Genomic DNA, 19956 nt, shown 5'->3' with positions numbered 1-19956 from the left:
TTGATAATTTTGCTTACACTTGTACTGGGACACCTTAGCTATTCTGTTTGAAGCATAGGTAAATGTTGCTAAAACTTGGTGATCATGCCCGTTGCTGTGGTTGTTTGATGCTGTCTCTGGGTACTAATAGCCAATGGAGGCAGTCATCTGATGCTACGGTGATGTTTGATGCTTCTGCTAAGAAATCATGTCATGGAGTCCTGCAGTCTTCTCTGCAATATAAAACAAACTATGAGATATATTTTGTTTAATATAAACTCAGTACAGTGACTGGTTGCGTATTGTATAGTAGTAGGTAAAGTACTGATCCCAGATCAAAATCCAGGAATGCAGGCATAATATCTTATCCAAAAATGCTTATCTGGGGTGGCAGGTAGCCTAGTGGTTAGTGCATTGGCCTTGTAACCGAGCTGACAAGGTAAAAATCTATCGTTCTGCTCTTGAACAAGGCAGTTAACCCACTGTTCCTAGGCCATTGTTGAAAATAAGAATTTGTTCTTAACTGACTTGCCTAGTAAAGTAAATACTACTCTGCTGTAGACACTGTACCACTAGAGAGCAACAGAGGATTGTATAGACATTAAGGGTTCATATGTGTTGTATGAAATGTGGTATTCATTTCCTTTAAAACCAATTATTAAAATAGCATGGATCAGAATTACATGTGATTCCTTACAATTTGGCTGGGAACTGCATCACCTGTACATTTTGAAGAAATGTTCATGTTCAACAAATTAGTATCACATTAAGAATTCTTCAAAGGCTCATGCCTATGATTATGTGGGCAGGCTATAATTGAGCCTAAAACTTGTTCTACCGAGTTTGTGCCCTGTGATCTGATACAACTCTTAAGGCTTTGATAACATTAGGAAGGGCAAGCAATTATTACAATCCAAAATCTAATTGGTGTTTCCGTTCAGAATTGTATAGAGCGAAGACGACTTACCCCGAAACCCTAGGATTATGAAGTTGATAGAAGCCATCAGTGTTAAGGGGTCTTGTCCTGTCAAAAATCCTGGTTTGTTACACTCACAAATCGGTTCTGTCACAATTTAAACAATTCAATTCAACTGTTACAAACAGCTGACTTCAAAGAGGAGCAGAATTTGGCTGTTTTAATCATTTTAGGGCACGCATTTAGGAAATGAAGGTCTCATTGAACACTTTCTAAACGCCTTTAGTAAACATCTTTAGTAAAGACTTGGTATTTTACGGTACTACCATTTCATTAGAACAAATGACAAATGAAAATGGCTGACTCGAAAGAAAGCGTTTTAATCCATGATCTTATTAATTATACAAAACACAAGTTATGATAGCTGCTAACATGTATGGATTCTATATTTGGACAAACTTGTTTGGGGGATATGCGTTCATTAATTATTTGTGTTCATTAAATATTTATTGGACAGGGGCCAAGTCACAAGGCATTATGCGTGATCAACACGCAAGGAGCAAATATTTCACTGAATGTGGTATATAGTGATCGTCTGTACCACCTTAAATAGATTTTGTTTTTACTGTTCCTTGACAGGATATTTCATACCTTATGCAACAAAATCTTGCAGAGACTTCTAAATTAAATTTCATAATTCAAAGACGCATAATTCAAAGACGCATTATGATGCAATATCCAATATCGTTTCTTCTGTAACATAATACAAAAAATATATAAAAAAAGGTTTTAGATTTTATTTACAAGGTATAAACACAACATAAATTACTTGGTATAATCATCAATGGTCTGTTAATCAATATCATAGAAAACAAAACAATAACACTCATAATTTACAAAACATGGTGTTCCTGTGCTTGGACAAGACTGTGGCAAGACTTCCTTCATACATATTTTGCCCTGATCTCCTACCAAGGCAGATACACAAAACAAATATTTTGTATAACATGTAACTTGTTATGATGTCCTTTTTAAAAGCAACACAAAGGGGTATGAGCCAGGGTTTATCAAAGGGAGTGCTTCTCAATTCCGACATGTTAGGTGTGATGGTCACTGAGTGAGACGAAACCTCAAATTGAAAGGTCATCGATTCAAGACAAACATCTGGTAATGGACATTGCCTATTGAGGAGTAAAAATTCATACATCATATTTCCAGAGAAGTGCAGATATAATGCGTATGTAAACATTTCATTTCACCTTTAAATACTTTCTTTTAATTTTAAGCAGACAACACTTAGTAAAAAACAGAGACAAAAAAAGACTAAATATTTCCCAAAACACTACTATTTCTCCTGGCTCCTGGTTGAGAGTCAACAGTCCAATCAGTTTGTGCTACAGAGGTACATCTTGTAACTGCCCATATTAAGGTTTGGCGTAGTTATACATTTACTCTGTAGTAGTCCCCTGTTTAACAGCATTGCACAGCATTGCTTTCGATCACATATGATTTACAAAAACACACACCCCACTCGGACATAGCTATATTTAATCTTTGGCCATGCCACTATTGATGCTTTCGTTCCCACTGTCGCCACGCCTCTATTGAAACAGGCCATTCAAAGTCTTTTTGGCAGCAAGTGCACAATAGTTAGTTACCTTTTCCCTATTTCACTTTGCCGTAGGAACTGAATGTTATTAGCGCTGTCCGCTAACTCTGGATATTGCTCGATGGAAAGTGCGTAGTACCCGTCGTACCCTAGCACTTTCCCATTGCTCAGGAGCTGCCTCTTCTCTCCCTCTGTCCATGGGCGGACGCCCTCCTCGCCATCGCGCACCCTCTGCTGTTCCCTGGCCCACACACTCACTAACGCCCTCTGGCGGGCCAACTCAAGCACCCGGGCCTTCTCCTCGTCCACCGTGGAGCCATAGCGCACATGCAGCGCAAGCGCCCCACGCCGCAACTCCACATCTGCGAAACGCCGAGTCCGGCTGTCCATGACCGTGGTGGACTGGGACACGCTGACATTGACACCGTTCTCCAGGGTCTTGCGGCCGCTGGTGAGGCGCAGTGTCGCCAAGTCGCCGTCGGGCAGGCCGGGCTTGACGAAGTAGTGAGTGTCGCAGCCTTCCACAGTGAAGTGCAGGTCTTCAAGGTAGAAGGCATTGTTGAGGACGGTGGCCACCTTGATGCAGTCCTCGTTGGCTACGTTGAGCGTGTGAGTGTGGGCGGTGCCCTTGTAGATGGCAAACATGACGGCCCTACCGATAGGGGACTGGGCGGCTGAAAACCATAACCAAGATTTCGCGCCTCGGCGGCCTCGGCCCGCATTGACCTCCGGCAGCCGCTCAAATGTTAGGAGGGCATGCGCCTGTCTGGTAACTTCCTGCTGGACCCCAGAGATGGACTGTGAAGAGAATGCAGTGAAACGTTAATGTCTGAGCATGGCAGAACTTCACACTGCAGTCCATTCATGAGCAGAAGCAGGCGTCAAACAGTGCCTGCAAGATAATTGTATTACCAGGAAGTGAGATAAAGCTACATCAAGGTCAAATGCCATTGTGGATTTTTATCATATAATGATTACTAGGCAATTCTTGACAGCTTAGTAAGCATTGAATGATGATTATGTTAACAATGACAAGTGGTAACGTCACATATGTAGTGTGTATAAATGTCTATGTATTTCTTATGAATTTGTATTACAAGTACAGTATAATTATATCTGTGTTATGAATGTGTACTGCAAGGGCAAATATAACACATTGTCTTGGACAGCAGAAAACGTTAACTGGATACAATAAAGTTATTTGCTACTGTGCCAAATGAATTAAATAATAAATGGAAACCAATTTGTACTTCTTCCTATGAAAACGCTGTCCAATTAAATGTGATGCCAATTACAAACATAAAAAATAAATAAAATAAATAAATAATTGTAGATCAGAAGAGATTACATGCTTCTTTTTCCACTGCTTGTTTGTCATAGTGGTTGATATTCATCCAGCAGACAGCTATGCTCTTTTATATCTCTACATTACTCACGGTTTTCTTACAAGGCCCTACTTCATAAACTTCTATCTTATCTAGATCATCTTTAATATTGCAGATAAATTGTGGCTTCTATCAATGAAATTGTCTGTATCATTTCCAATCCCCCATGTACAAGTGCTCAGCATATGTGGGAACTCCTTCAAGACTGTTGGAAAAGCATTCCTCATGAAGTTGGTTGAGAGAATGCCAGGAGTGTGCAAAGCTGTCATCAAGGCAAAGGGTGGCTACTTTGAAGAATCTAAAACACAAAATATATTTTGTTTTTAACACTTCTTTTGGATACTACATGATTCCATATGTGTTATTTCATAGTTTGAATGTCTTATTATTTTATTATTATTATTATTATTATTATTTTACAATGTAAAAAATAATAACACATAAAGAAAAACACTGGAATGAGTAGGTGTGTCCAATCTTTTGACTGGTACTGTATATATATATATTTTTTTAAATTAGATATATTTTTCCCTAATCCTACCACCCTCCCTTAATTGGAGTAAACTAATGGACAAAAATACTTGTTTTCTACTTCCTGCTTATACATACTCTATACATTTTGTGGAAACAGTATATTTTAAATTTGTTATCTATTGTTTGCTTTTAGTCCCACCTTTCAGCTACTCTCTACCCCTACCATCCCTCTCTGAAGACCATCCAGTTTTGATTTCTAGCTGCCATACAGTATATTTTCCGCTGTGATGTTTCACAAAAGTTCTGAATCTTTCTATTCTCATAGTTTCTACAGATTGTAAATTAAAGATAAACATTTTTGCTAAGAGTATTATTATATTATTGATTGATTGACCACGACTTTTCAAATCACCCAGAAGATCTATTTGCAGATTTGCAGAGTTAGCTTCAAGTAAATGTTCAACTTTTTCTGCCATTCCTGAACCTGCGACCAAAAACCAGCTACATATGGGCAGCACCAAAACAAGTGATCTAATGATTCTGTCTATTCGCAGCTAAATCTGCAGAGCTGGGATGGTTGTATCCCCCAAAAACAGTTGAAGTAGGAAGTTTACATAGACTTAGGTTGGAGTCATTAAAACTCATTTTTCAACCACTCCACAAATTTATTGTTAACAAACAACAGTTTTGGCAAGTCGGTTAGGACATTTACTTTGTGCGTCACAAGTAATTTTTCCAATAATTGTTTACAGACAGATTATTTCACTTAAAATTCACTGTATCACAATTCCAGTGGGTCAGAAGTTCACATACACTAAGATGACTGTGCCTTTAAAAAAACGTGTAAAATTCCAGAAAATGATGTCATGGCTTTAGAAGCTTCTGATAGGCTAATTGACATAATTTGAGTCAATTGGAGGTGTACCTGTGGATGTTTCACAGCCTACCTTCAAACTCAGTGCCTCTTTGCTTGACATCATGGGAAAATCAAAAGAAATCAGTCAAGACCTCAGAAAAAAATTGTAGACCTCCACAAGTCTGGTACCTTCAGCCAAACACCTGAAGGTACCACATTCAAGTATAAACACCATGGGACTAAGCAGCCGACATACCGTTCAGAAAGGAGACGCGTTCTGTCTCCTAGAGATGAACGTACTTGGTGCAAAAAGTGTAAATCAATCCCAGAACAACAACAAAGGACCTTGTGAAGATGCTGGAGGAAACAGGTACAAAATAATCTATATCCACAGTAAAACGAGTCCTATATCGAAATAACCTGAAAGGTCTCTCAGCAAGAAAGAAGCCACTTGCTCCAAAACCGCCAGAAATAAGCCAGGCTACGGTTTGCAACTGCATATGGGGACAAAGATCATACTTTTTGGAAACATAAATAGAACTGTTTGGCCATAATGACCATTGTTATGCTTGATGGAAAAAGGGGGATGCTTGCAAGCCGAAGAACACCATCCCAACCGTGAAGCACGGCGGTGGCAGCATCATGTTGTAGGGGTGCTTAGCTGCAGGAGGGACTGGTGCACTTCACAAAATAGGTGGCATCATGAGGCAGGAAAATTATGTGGCTATATTGAAGCAACATCTCAAGACATCAGTCAGGAAGTTAAAGCTTGGTCGTAAATGGTCTTCCAAATGGACAATGACCCCAAGCATACTTCCATACTTTGGCAAAATGGCTTAAGGACAACAAAGTCACGGTATTGGAGTGGCCATCACAAAACCCTGACCCTGTTACTAAGAAATTATGTGGGCCGAACTAAAAAAGCATGTACAAGCAGGGAGGCCTACAAACCTGACTCAGTTACACCAGCTCTGTCAGGAGGAATGGGCCAAAATTCCCCCAACTTATTGTGGGAAGCTTGTGGAAGACTACCCGAAATGTTTGATCCAAGTTAAACCATTTAAAGTCAATGCTACCAAATACTAATTGAGTGTATGTAAACTTCTGACCCACTGGGAATGTGAAAGAAATCAAACCTGAAATAAATCATTCTCTCAACTATTATTCTGACATTTCACATTCTTAAAATAAAGTGTTGATCCTAACTGACCTAAAACAGGGAATTGTTACTAGGATTAAATGTTAGGAAATGTGAAAAACTGAGTTTAAATGTATTTGGCCAAGGTGTTTGTAAACTTCCGACTTCAACTGTATATAACATTCTATTGGTTGCAAGAATGTTGTATAATAATTGATATTATACAAAAAAACATGTGTCATATTAAATTCATAAACTATGTGCCATAGAATCGGTACATCAAATATCTTCTCCAAACTATTTTTTCAACCTGTATGGCGCAGCTGTAAATGTTTTAGTCCTTAAATTAAACTGGTATACGTTTGTATTTATCACAATTTCCTTCAGCCAGTTTTTGGTCTTTAATGCAAGGCTGACAGATAAGTTCCTTAACTTCTTCCGTTTCCACTTGCGTCCTCCATTTTTGTAGTAATGCTGCAATCAGTTGGTTGTAATTTTGGATAAGCAGACATTTCCATGTTTTTGTTCACTGCATATCTAACTTTGCTGTTGAAGTATAGACACCCGAGTTGCCTAACTCGTTCAAAGGATTGGTTAACTCTAGGCAACCAAGCTAGGTAAATCTGCTTTTAGTTTTAGTTTAATTGCACTGTATTGCTGGAAAACAAATCTAAATACATTTCAGCTAATGTTCTGGTGCCATTAGGGCAGTTTAGAGTACTGATTGTGGAATTATTTGTGAAGGAATATAACTGTTTTCTTGGTGATTTGTGACATTTTACTTGTGCTTCCCATGACTGTGTTTTTGGATTTTAATGTGAATACTGTATATATGTATATTTTGTGTATAGCGTGTATATTTGTGTTGTATTGTGCAGGGCAGGGCACATTTGAAACAGAGACCTAGGTCTCAATACGTCTTCCCTGGTAAAATAAAGGTTACATATTTTTTATATAAAGTTCAACCTGCCTACTTTACATTTCTCTAATATATGGATCACAAATAGCAGGACAATAAAGGAGTGATTGAAATAATGTAAAATATGAAACCAACCGGTAAATCATCCCAGAGCTGGCTCTTCTTTAGTTCATAAGATGGGTGGGTCAGATCAAACTTTGGGACTGGGTAGCCAGGAATGGTGTTGTGTAGATGGAACCCAAAGGTCACCAGCCAGCTATTCACATCTACATGGGACAAATAAGATCAAGGTCATACTAAATATTTAATGACGTGGTTATGTCAAAATAGAAAATATGGTAATGTGTTTTCATAAGTAATGAATGTCTTAGTTGTCATGAATAAGCTGGCATGATTGCATGCATTACCAGTTTAAGTATGTACAAAGATTTCAACATTTGAATAGCACATTTAAATAACATGTTTACACGACGTGCACATTAAATGTTACTAAGTAGAATATAAGTGACAATAAATATCTTACCTGCGACATACTCTCTCACTTCATGTACTTTGCTGATGGGGTTGTTGTTTCTGAACATGTAGAGATTAAAAGGACCTGGCTCTTTCCCCACTCGTTTCCAGGTGTTGATGTCAGGCACAGTCCACCTGCCGGGCATAATGTCATAGTCCCTCTCACCAAAATGCAACAATTTGGTCAGTGGGTCATAGAGCCCCCCGTGGAACCCCAGCACCAGTTGAAAGTCCGGGTTGGAGTCAAAGTAGATCTCCCCATACGCCGTATACTGGACCTGCTTGATCAGGAGGCCATTGCTGGTGAATATGGCCAGAGGGGTTCCGGTGTTGTCACAGGCGATGTAGTACTCCTCTCCGCTGCTGATCTCCTGGGCAAACAGGTGTCCCTGCAGGTCATAGTACAGGGAGGTGATCTCAGAGCTGGAGTGGTTGTAGACGTGTGTGATCCTGCTGGGGTAGCTCAGGTCTGCATAGAAGTACTGCAGATGCTGCCCCAGGCTGTTCTTGGTAGACACCCTCCGGCCCAGGCCATCGTAGCGGTATTGGATGGTCCAGCTGTTGCCCTTGCTGTAAACGCGTACCAGGAGGCCCTTTGAGTTGTAGTCGAAGATCTCGGAACCTCGCTGGCGGAGGAAGCCATCCTCGTCCATGCGGTATTGCACGTCTCCCAGGCGGGTGATGCGGTCGCGGAGGTCGTAGCGCAGGGGGAGCAGGCGGGCGCTGTTGCCTGGGTTCAGTAGGTGGAGGTTGCCGTTCAGGTCGTAGGTGTAGCGCCACATGACCTTGTCGTTGAGGTAGACCGTCTGGAGCTGGCCATCTACGTCGTACTCATAGCCGTACTTGGTGGTGTTGGCGAATGGCCCAATCTTGATTTCCCTCTTGGTGCATCGTCCCACGTCATCGTACTGGAAGGTGATCCAGTACATAAGGGATCGGAAGATCTCGTACTGAATCTCCTTGATCCGGCCGTGGGCGTCAAAGTGCTTGGTGTAGGTCATGACGGCCGTGGAGATGATCTGGTTGATGTCATAGTAGATGACGCCAAACTTGCCGAACTGCTCTACCTTGCCGGAGATGTCGTCAAACTGGTAGAGGTCGATGGGCAGCGGCGTCTCGTTGATGACGCCTTGCACACTGGTGACGCGCAGGCTGCTGTCGTAGGTGTAGTCAAAGCGGGCGTTGACCATGCCGTCCTCGCTGAAGCGGAAGATCTGCCGGTCCACCAGGGGGCCCACTTGGCGGTAACGGATTGAACAGATGAAGCCCTCGCTCTGCAGGTTGACCGTTTTCAGCACGCCTGCCATCTCATCGTACGTGAAGCTGACCCGCGTGCTGTCATACAGGACTTCGGCTAGCTTGTTCTGCCGTCGGTACTTGTACAGGATCCGGCGGCCCGTGCCCAAGTGCACCACTCGCTGCAGGAGGCCATCCTCGCTGTAGTCCACTGCTACAGAAGCGTTGCTCTCAGGCGGGTGGAAGATGTTGCGATAGTAGCCCACTGAGCGGACTGTGTTCATGGTGTAGCGGGCCACACTGGGCATGGTGACAGCAGATAGCCGGTCCTGAGAGTCAAAGTCGAAGATGTACTGACGCTGGCTATGGAGCAGGAGCACCATCGACTAGAGGAAAGATGAGGAAAGGGAGAAAAAACGAATTATTGCTGTTTTATGACTACAAATAAATATATATGCACACCACCAGCTCACAAAATAGCCTAAACAATTGCATCAAACCTACACATGTTTATTTCTGACTCCTAAAATCCATGGCAACTCAGAGTTCATTCATAATACACTTTGGGTGCTAGAAGTGCTTTCAGTGGGCCATTGGTTACTTGAGCTCCTAAAGCTTTCAGTGTGCCTCGTGTTTCTTTGTTGACATGGCCTCTCCCTGTCTTGTAATGAGCACAAGGAGGGCCAAGTGAGGGCAAGGAAATCTCTGTATGGTTTTGCACGAGGAAAAGTCTCTGCAGCTGAGCCTTCCAGTAAGTGATCTCACTTATTTTAAGATCTGCCAGGAGTTACAGTAAGGGAAAAAAGTATTTGATCCCCTGCTGATTTTGTACATTTGCCCACTGACAAAGAAATGATCCATCTATAATTTTAATGGTAGGTTTATTTGAACAGTGAGAGACAGAATAACATCAAAAAAATCCAGAAAAACGCATGTCAAAAATTTTATAAATTGATCTGCATTTCAATGAGGGAAATAAGTATTTGAACCCTCTGCAAAACATGACTTGGTGGCAAAACCCTTGTTGGCAATCAGAGATCAGACGTTTCTTGTAGTTGGCCACCAGGTTTGCACACATCTCAGGAGGGATTTTGTCCCACTCCTCTTTGCAGATCTTCTCCAAGTCATTAAGGTTTTGAGGCTGATGTTTGGCACCTCGAACCTTCAGCTCCCTCCACAGATTTTCTATGGAATTAAGGTCTGGAGACTGGCTAGGCCACCTGCTCTTGGGGTCATAGGCAGCATTCCTCCTCCTCCAAACACGGCAAGTTGAGTTGATGCCAAAGAGCTCCATTTTGGTCTCATCTGACCACAACATTTTCACCCAGTTGTCCTCTGAATACTTCAGATGTTCATTGGCAAACTTCAGACGGGCCTGTATATGTGCTTTCTTGAACAGGGAGACCTTGCGGGCGCTGCAGGATTTCAGTCCTTCACGGCGTAGTGTGTCACCAATTGTTTTCTTGGTGACTATGGTCCCAGCTGCCTTGAGATCGTTGACAAGATCCTCCCGTGGAGTTCTGGGCTGATTCCTCACCGTTCTCATGATCATTGCAACTCCACAAGATGAGATCTTGCATGGAGCCCCAGGCCGAGGGAGATTGACAGTTCTTTTGTGTTTCTTCCATTTGCGAATAATCGCACCAACTGTTGTCATCTTCTCAACAAGCTGCTTGGCGATGGTCTTGTAGCCCATTCCAGCCTTGTGTAGGTCTACAATCTTGTCCCTGACATCCTTGGAGAGCTCTTTGGTCTTGGCATGGTGGAGAGTTTGGAATCTGATTGCTTGATTGCTTCTGTGGACAGATACAGTATCTTTTATACAGGTAACAAACTGAGAATAGGAGCACTCCCTTTAAGAGTGTGCTCCTAATCTCAGCTCGTTACCTGTATAAAAGACACCTGGGAGCCAGAAATCTTTCTGATTGAGAGGGGGTCAAATACTTATTTCCCTCATTAAAATGCAAATCAATTTATAACATTTTTGACATGCGTTTTTCTGGATTTTTTTGTTGTTATTCTGTCTCTCACTGTTCAAATTAACCTACCATTAAAATTATAGACTGATAATGGGAAAACGTACAAAATCAGAAGGGGATCAAATACTTTTTTCCCTCACTGTATGTTCTTAGGGAAGTTCTGTGAGGAGTTATGTTCTTAGGGAAGTTCTGTGGGGAGTTATGTTCTTAAGGAAGTTCAGCAAGGAGTTATGTTCTTAGGGAAGTTCTGTATGTTCTTAGGGAAATTCAGCAAAGAGTTCTGTTATTTATTTTACTACGCAAGTCAGTTAAGAACAAATTCTTATTTTCAATGACGGCCTAGGAACAGGGGGTTAACTGCCTGTTCAGGAGCAGAACGACGGGTTTGAACTTGCAGGTTACTAGACCAACGCTCTAACCACTAGGCTACCCTGCCGTTCTGTGAGGAGTTCTGTTCTTAGGGAAGTTCAGCGAGGAGTTCTGTTCTTAGGGAAGTTCAGCGAGGAGTTCTGTTCTTAGGGAAGTTCTGCGAGGAGTTCTGTTCTTAGGGAAGTTCTGCGAGGAGTTCTGTTCTTAAAGTGGAGGTGTTACCATAATGAACAGCTCTAATGTAAGTACCGTGTGTGTGTGTGTGTGTGTGTGTGTGTGTGTGTGTGTGTGTGTGTGTGTGTGTGTGTGTGTGAGGTTTAGAAGTTCTGCTTAAAACCTCTGAAAAGTAACTAAATGCAATCTAAGTAATCCCCAAAAGTAATTATTTATCATGAGAGGGCCATAAACAATAACTATAATAGTAATGCTGCATACTCCAAGAAAGGGTCAAATCTCACCTTTCTGGTATAGGCACTTAAGGACACAAGCTTAATATGTACACAGTACAAATATGATAGAAAAATGAAAATATTAACAATTTCTTTTGGTCTATTTCCTATTCAACAAAACTGTATGAATAAGACTTGACATGACTTATATATGTTCTTTAATCAATTTAAAATTTACTAAATATAAGATTTCACCTTCCTTATTACTGTAAAATACATATTTTCTAAAGGTCTCTCTTGATCAAAACATCTGCCCCCATCACTGTGAACGTCTGACAGAGCTCTATCTTGGCTTTTTGAACTAGATAGGAACTCGCTTTTCATCTCATATTAATATTGTCCGTCCATGACAAACAGAACATTTTCATTTTTTATTTTTGATCTATTAATTATTTTAGATTACTGGTATAAATCGATCTCTGAATGCACTACAGCAACGAAATCACTGTCTCCTGCTGCGTTACCATGTAAGTGGCTGTGATGTAGGTTTCAGCCAGGAGTTGATGGACAGTCAGAAAGCGAATTAAATGGTAGGAGGGACAGTTCCTCTTCAAGTGGTGTCAGATTTCACATCCTGCTTCACAAAGACAGAAGACACATACTCCTGTGTCCGTGAGAATCAGGGCTACTGCTCAATGCAGGGGCAGCAGGTAGCCTAGTGGTTAGAGTGTTTAGACTAGTAACCGAAAGGTTACAAGATCAATTCCCCAAGCTGACAAGGTAAAAATCTGTTGTTCTGCCCCTGAACAAGGCAGTTAACCCACTGTTCCTGGGCCATCATTGAAAATAAGAATTTGTTCTTAACTGGCTTGCCTAGTTAAATAAAGATTTTTTAAAATGCAATACATTTCAATCTATGATGACCACATATCATTTTTTAAGCGAAAATATCAGTCGGAAGCGGTACCAGATCCACGCAAGTCCCCAAAACAGGGAAGAGTTAAGCAAAGTGTGTATGGGGCCTGCATTCCTATACACAATTACTTTCATCATCCATTTGTGTTGTGCACTGAGCGACCAGTGGAGAAACCAAATCCTTTTATTGAATCACTTCAACCCTCACCTTGTCCAGGTATGTGTAACTCCACGTCTTCCCGTCAGCAAACAATCTGGACACAACGCGTCCCTGAGCGTCATACTCCAACCGCTCGCTGGTCTGCCCCCTCTGGAGGGCACTGATCTGACCGTTGCTGCTCCGGCTGACGTTCACGGGAAGCAGCTTACTGCTGGGTACCCACAGCACAGGGTGGCCCGCGCCGTCATAGATAATCTTCAGCAGGAACTTCCTGTGGTCATCGTAAATCTTCTCCGTCCTCAGCGTACGGTCGTAATCAACCGATAGAATGTTCCGTCCATTCACCTATTAGTTGGTATGTGTATTGAATCAAAGCCAAGCAAAAACAACAACAGACCATAGAGATCATATTAGATTACTAGAGGGGCTATGTCACAAACCCTCAAAGTTTCAGAATGGTATGAAAATGTCAGCCATTGGGAGAAATCCAAACCAGTCCGAATTGCAGTAGAGGCATAGGTGATGCATTTCATTCTCTTACTTAAGCAGGAAAATACAAGTAAGGCATATGATATATCAGTAATTGTATAACACAATTATTGTCAACTTAAAATATTGTCATATAATTATAAATACAGTATACAAAAGTTTTATATCAATTTGATTTAGAAATAGCCTCTAAAATATATGCAAGCATACCATAAATGTCTTAATGTTGTCTTCTTGGAAAGCTGTAAGTGTTATAATATGATACCATATCAGTACAATATCATTTACAACTTGTCAACAACTGATTTGAGCCTGTGTATGGCTATGCATTGACTGCATTGTTTGAATGAAATGTTGGCCTATTGGCAGTAAATTTGACAAATTATTGACTAGGTAGCTCCCAACTCCCTTACCAAAATGGCTGACCTTGTATACCATCATAAGAAGGTTCATGTCAATTCCAGTAGTCTAATTCCTAATTCTATGCTACAGACTTTTAAGTCACAGAGTCACGGAGAGTGCACTTAATATTTTGTCTGGTGCCCTAAAAACAGCATTTAGTGTGATTGCCGCTCTTTGGCAGTCAGTGAGAGGAGATGAACAGCTCCTTCAAGGGCTTCATTAAACTGAGAGACACTGGCATTTGCTCAGAAACGATTAAACCCAAAATTGCTGTTAAGGAAAGTAACTACCCAAGTTAAGTTCATAACGTCAATTGTAAATCTCATTGGCAGGTTCTGGAGAAGAATACTGGCAGTATAGGGTATTGGGAATTTGGAAGCAGGTACTATTTTACTGCATTTAATTGGAATCAGTTATGCTAATATATCACACACGCCTCTCCAGGATTAGTCATTGATGCATCCAGGGAGGCATTTAATTTATTTTGGTGTAAGTCAACACTTCAGGTAAGTGTCACAGTTAATATTCAATAAATTAGTGAACAACATGTCTTACAGATAAATGAAACTCTGATTAATAAAGGTAAACTCACCCTTAGCTTGCGCCCAAAAACAATGACTTTGCCCCTGGTTTGCTCCTTGCGGAAGCGCCACTCAACCAGATTCTGCCCACTCTCCCCTGGCAAACTCATGTTACGCCGTGCCACCGTGGGGTTGGCAGTGCCCGCCAGGATGTGGGGCTCAGTCTGGTAGTGGGTGTCCATTCCGTTGGCATAGGTGATCCTCAGAGAGTTATCATAGCCAACCTGATAACTGCTTCTACATTGATCTGAAATGTTTAAAAGACAGGGTCATAAATGATAACATTGTACTAAGTATTGTAACTCTAAATCATTGTTGTGGATACTCAGGGAAATCTTGCCACCTATATCAAAAAAATAACTACTCACTGGTAGAAAACTGATTAACATTTAAAACATAACTATAGAACTACAACAAATGGAAGAATTAAATAAGTAGCTCAATACAGTGGACAAAGAGTTACAATACAAGGTTTCTGCTTACCCCACACGCTGAGGAAGTAATCATTTACACTGTCTTCTGTCAAAACCGCTCACCCATAATGATACATGACTTAATCTTACTCAACATTGCCGTGACAACCCAAGCAACAATGACAAATAACTACTTTCAAAATGGCCATCTGAACTGTTTGTACTTGTTTTAGCAAGACAGAGAGGAGGAGATGTGTGGCTTACCCTGAGCCAATGTATAGAAGGCACGAATGGTGGAGGTATTGGTGGTAATGCTAATTTCCTCTTCAGTCAAGGAGCTCTCAATGTCCACGGTCAAGGCCCTGTAGATGTCGGTGTACAGGTTGTTCACTGTTCCGGTGGGGAACGTCACGTTCATTAGCCTGCCTTCGCTGTCATAGCTGAAAGATAGATGGAGAAGTTAATGTAAAGGTGGTCATTATGATTCATGAATGTTTCCATTGATGCATGGTGTCATTTTTTTCAGAGAATGTAGGCAACATCAACGGGTCAAAATATGACACTGTGGGCAAATTTTCCAGTGTGTGTCAATGTGAAGGAAGTCACTGTGACTGCCACCAATTTCACATCAAGATGAAAATACACTGCTCAAAAAAATAAAGGGAACACTAAAATAACACATCCTATATCTGATTGAATGAAATATTCTTATTAAATAGTTTTTTCTTTACATAGTTGAATGTGCTGACAACAAAATCACAAAAAATTATCAATGGAAATCAAATTTATCAACCCATGGAGGTCTGGATTTGGAGTCACACTCAAAATTAAAGTGGAAAACCACACTACAGGCTGAACCAACGTTGATGTAATGTCCTTAAAACAAGTCAAAATGAGGCTCAGTAGTGTGTGTGGCCTCCACGTGCCTGTATGACCTCACTATAATGCCTGGGCATGCTCCTGATGAGGTGGCGGATGGTCTCCTGAAGGGATCTCCTCCCAGACCTGGACTAAAGCATCTGCCAACTCCTGGACAGTCTGTGGTGCAACAGGTGGATGGAGCGAGACATGATGTCCCAGATGTGCTCAATTGAATTCAGGTCTGGGGAACGGGCGGGCCAGTCCATAACATCAATGCCTTCCTCTTGCAGGAACTGAGGTCTAGCATTGTCTTGCATTAGGAGGAACCCAGGGCCAACCGCACCAGCATATGGTCTCACAAGGGGTCTGAGGATCTCATCTCGGTACCTAATGGCAGTCAGGCTACCTATGGCGAGCACATGGAGGGCTGTGCGGCCCCCCAAAGAAATGCCACCCTACACCATGACTGGAGGATGTTGCATCAGAACGTTCTCCACGGCGTCTCCAGACTCTGTCACGTCTGTCACATGTGCTCAGTGTGAACCTGCTTTCATCTGTGAAGAACACAGGGCGCCTGTGGCGAATTTGCCAATCTTGTTGTTCTCTGGCAAATGCCAAACATCCTGCACGGTGTTGGGCTGTAAACATCGCCGAAACTGTTTACAGCAGGAGGCACATCAATGCGAGCTGTGGCAAGAAGGCTTGCTGTGTCTGTCAGCGTAGTGTCTAGAGCATGGAGGCGCTACCAGGAGACAGGCCAGTACATCAGGAGACGTGGAGGAGGCCGTAGGAGGGCAACAACCCAGCAGCAGGACCGCTACCTCCGCTTTTGTGCAAGAAGGAGCAGGAGGAGCACTGCCAGAGCCCTGCAAAATGACCTCCAGCAGGCCACAAATGTGCATGTGTCTGCTCAAACGGTCAGAAACAGACTCCATGAGGGTGGTATGAGGGCCCGACATCCACAGGTGGAACTGAGAAGTGGTCTGTTGTTCACCACCTGCAGAACCACTCCTTTATTGGGGGTGTCTTGCTAATTGCCTATAATTTCCACCTGTTGTCTATTCCATTTGCACAACAGCATGTGAAATTTATTGTCAATCAGTATTGCTTCCTAAGTGGATAGTTTGATTTCACAGAAGTGTGATTGACTTGGAGTTACAGTGTGTTGTTTAAGTGTTCCCTAAAATATTTTGAGCAGTGTATAATATCAATTTAAGTACATTTTAAGTTCAAAGCAGTAACTTATTTAGCTTACCTTAAGATCAATGACTATTTCTTCATATTACTCAAATATAATTATCTAGTCAGACTCTCATCACCCCAAAAAGTGAAGGTCTATTCAGCCATTGCAGGAATCAGACCCTCTTACTTCTGTATACTCACTCATAGAATGTGGTCCAGCCAATTTCAGAGGTCTTGGTAGCCAGCAGGCCAGTGTTACCATGATAGGTGAGCAGCACCAGTTCCTGGCCCTGAGCCATCAAGGTCTTCAGCCCACCGTTGGTCCCCATGGTCAGCCAGATGACCTGGTTGTCAGGGGCGACTATGCGCACAGGCATGCGGTTAGGGTCGCGGCGGATTCTCAGGGTGTTTCCGTTGCTATCGGTCATGGCGGTTACGTCGTTCTCCGTGCTGTAGCTGAAGGTATACTTCAAGTCACCCGTCATGAGGCTGGCGGTGTGTTGGTGGGTACCATTGGTGTCAAAGACGTACACTTCCTGGGCGTCCGGCGACGCCACCTCGAAGGTGTTGGCATTGGAGGTCAACGCAGGCCCGTTCCTACCGACCGCCCGGATGCGGATGTTGCCCAGGTCTGCCATATACAGGGTGCCATCGGGTGCCACGACAAGAGAGGACGGTGCGTTGAGACGGGCGTCTTTGGCGTAGCCATCACCCGTCTGGTAACAATCGCAGTTAACATCGTTCTTACAGTCGCAGTCGGACGGCGACCCCACCAGATGGGTTATTTCACCATCGACGGATACAGTTCGGATTCGGCTCAGCTTCCGCTCGTCAGTTTCGGCGATGAAGATGGCGCCGTGGTAGGACACGGCGATGGCTATGGCAGACTCCAGGGGCGTCAGTGCTGCCCTTTGACCTCCACGGTCCATTCCGGCCAAAGGGCAGTGAATGGGCCGACCTGCTGCAATGCTGACCTGCCCGTTCTCAGTGATTCGTAGGACCACATTGTTGTCCAGGACGTACAGGGAGTTATCCATGGGGCTGACCGCTAGGTCGGTAGGCCACTCCAGGAGCACCTGCAGATCGGGACATTGTTATAGGCACCACTTCACAGAGACATGGTATTAAAACGTGACTGTCAACCCAAATTACTGTGATCTTCTCCATCTACACATCACCAATGTGACATTGGCAACCTTGTCCCATTAGAAATGTCTACAATCTCTGAAATATTTCAGTGTGACATCAGCATTGTCAAAAACTGTGGGAAAACACATCCTTAATCTTCCTTTCCAGACAGTGATTAATAATAAGGTATTTTGCCCTTAAGGCTGTCTCTGTGCCTGCTGTGCCATGCATGCCAGCCTGCCAGTCTGCCTTCTTATGGGGGACAACATGCCTTGGGATGCTACAGTCTAGCCAAAAGGATATCTGTGTTGGGTTGTAACATTGAAGTGTCGTAATTAACTTAAGACGACATGTTTAGTCCTATGCAGGCCAGTCCGCCTGATGGTTTCATGCCTCCATTAGGGTTCCGATAAGACAAATGGAAATGCTCTCTGGCATGTCCCCTTGGTGTAAAGGGCAGAGGTATGGGACTCCAATCCAAGTTGAGTTTGACTCTCGACTCCAATCCACTCCTGAAACGTCCCCTCTAGAGACCCTAAATATATGGTGTGTAATGGAGGCCCGCCATTCCATTTTAATATGATAAAAGCTTTCTTAGTTTTATTTTCTTTATTATTCTTTTGCACCATGTCAGAGACTGTATGTAATGGAAGGGGATAGAGGGGAGATGTTTGAGAGGATAGACAAAGTTATATTGAGTTAATGTTTTAGCCTCATGAGGAGGTAACTTATTACCTCCTGACAGGGCACTATGTTCATGAGGAGGTAACTTATTACCTCATGACAGGGCACTATGTTCATGAGGAGGTAACGTATTGCCTTCTTCATGCACCATTATCAACCGTTAAGGGAAGATTTTTGCATCTGTGGAAAGTTGTTGAAATGCTGAAATGTCATGTTGTTTGGTAGGAAAAATCAGTTGCTGACTACATGAACTTCGATTACACCTGATTAAACTAATCAAGGGCTTGGTGGTTATTTGACTTATATGAGTCAGACGTGCTAGTGTAGTGCAATAACAATATGCAGTCCTGAGGGTCCTTAAGGAACAGATTGGGAAACACTTCTCTAGATACCCAACAATAAGCCTCAGCAACTTGAAAGATAGAGGTCCTTAAACCACAATACAATGCCTTCTAATGTATTTTCTTCCCCTGAGATAACCATGCCCAAAGGTGTATTATTTAACTGTGTAAGTACTTCCATTATCATGATTTCATGGCAGTTTTTGGGGTTCACTGCGGTCCTAATTGCTTGATATTACTGCAGCATATTTTATATTTTGCATGGCAATATGCAATGATTTTGTCCAAATTGTCACAAAAATGGCTTGATTGAACCATTTTATGCTAACCTTCTTTTTGTAGTGTGGTAATCAGACAGTTTAATGCGCTAATATTGCAGAGATTTGATGGTTTTATGCAGTAATAGTGCGATGATTGGTCAAATTGGCATGCCCTTGATAAAAAAATATTTTTTTGCGATCTCAGAATCCTAAAGAGACTGACATTATGTAACACTCCGGACTGAGTGACTCATAGATGGGCAGGAAGAGAACCACAAGGTGGCGCTGTGATGTGAGCCCTATGGGAACTGACTTGAGGACCGAACAGGCTTGAGGGAGACCTGACTGGTAATCTGACAGTCACCTGGTTGATGTCCATGCTGATGTCACAGGTCAGGGGGCGTGCCGACGTGAGGTCATTGGAGCCCAGGAGTGTGGATATGATGCCGCTTTGGTCAACTCTCCGGATCGTGGTGCCGTCCACAAAATATATCAGTCCATTCTTGTCCACAGCGATACCTGTCGAGGCAAAAGGGGGGAAGGTGGGAATAAAAGAAAGGCAGATGATAGATGTGTCAGATGTGGGAAATGTGAAGTTCTTTCTGCTTCCATGACTCTGTGGACAGAACACGACGGATACATGTGTCGAGTTTGGCTTCCCATTATTCAGGTCACTGCAAAAAGCACATCCTTCAATAATTCAACCGCCTGCTTTCCTGCTATTGAATAATTTCTCAGGGTGAAGTGGGAAAGGCTGTATCTCTACTGTATGTGTGCC

The 19956-nt window shown here is 42.6% G+C and overlaps 1 protein-coding gene across 1 annotated transcript in view; it reads right to left on the bottom strand.

The window, feature by feature from the left end:
• Positions 1-1698: 1698 nt before the first annotated feature.
• LOC139366354 (teneurin-3) overlaps positions 1699-19956 on the bottom strand; it is a 147973-nt gene continuing 129715 nt past the window's right edge. The window contains exons 23-30 of the mRNA XM_071103736.1: positions 19543-19697; positions 16967-17841; positions 14987-15162; positions 14321-14556; positions 12886-13182; positions 7800-9411; positions 7412-7542; positions 1699-3302 (exon numbers count right to left, since the gene is read on the bottom strand). Of these exons, the coding sequence (XP_070959837.1) occupies positions 2550-3302; positions 7412-7542; positions 7800-9411; positions 12886-13182; positions 14321-14556; positions 14987-15162; positions 16967-17841; positions 19543-19697 (4235 nt within the window). The 3' untranslated portion in view covers positions 1699-2549. The remainder of the gene's footprint in view (positions 3303-7411; positions 7543-7799; positions 9412-12885; positions 13183-14320; positions 14557-14986; positions 15163-16966; positions 17842-19542; positions 19698-19956) is intronic.

The sequence above is a fragment of the Oncorhynchus clarkii genome, chromosome 14, assembly GCF_045791955.1.
Source record: "Oncorhynchus clarkii lewisi isolate Uvic-CL-2024 chromosome 14, UVic_Ocla_1.0, whole genome shotgun sequence".
In the NCBI taxonomy this organism is placed as follows: domain Eukaryota; kingdom Metazoa; phylum Chordata; class Actinopteri; order Salmoniformes; family Salmonidae; genus Oncorhynchus; species Oncorhynchus clarkii.
This window is presented reverse-complemented; position numbering and strand designations above follow the sequence as displayed.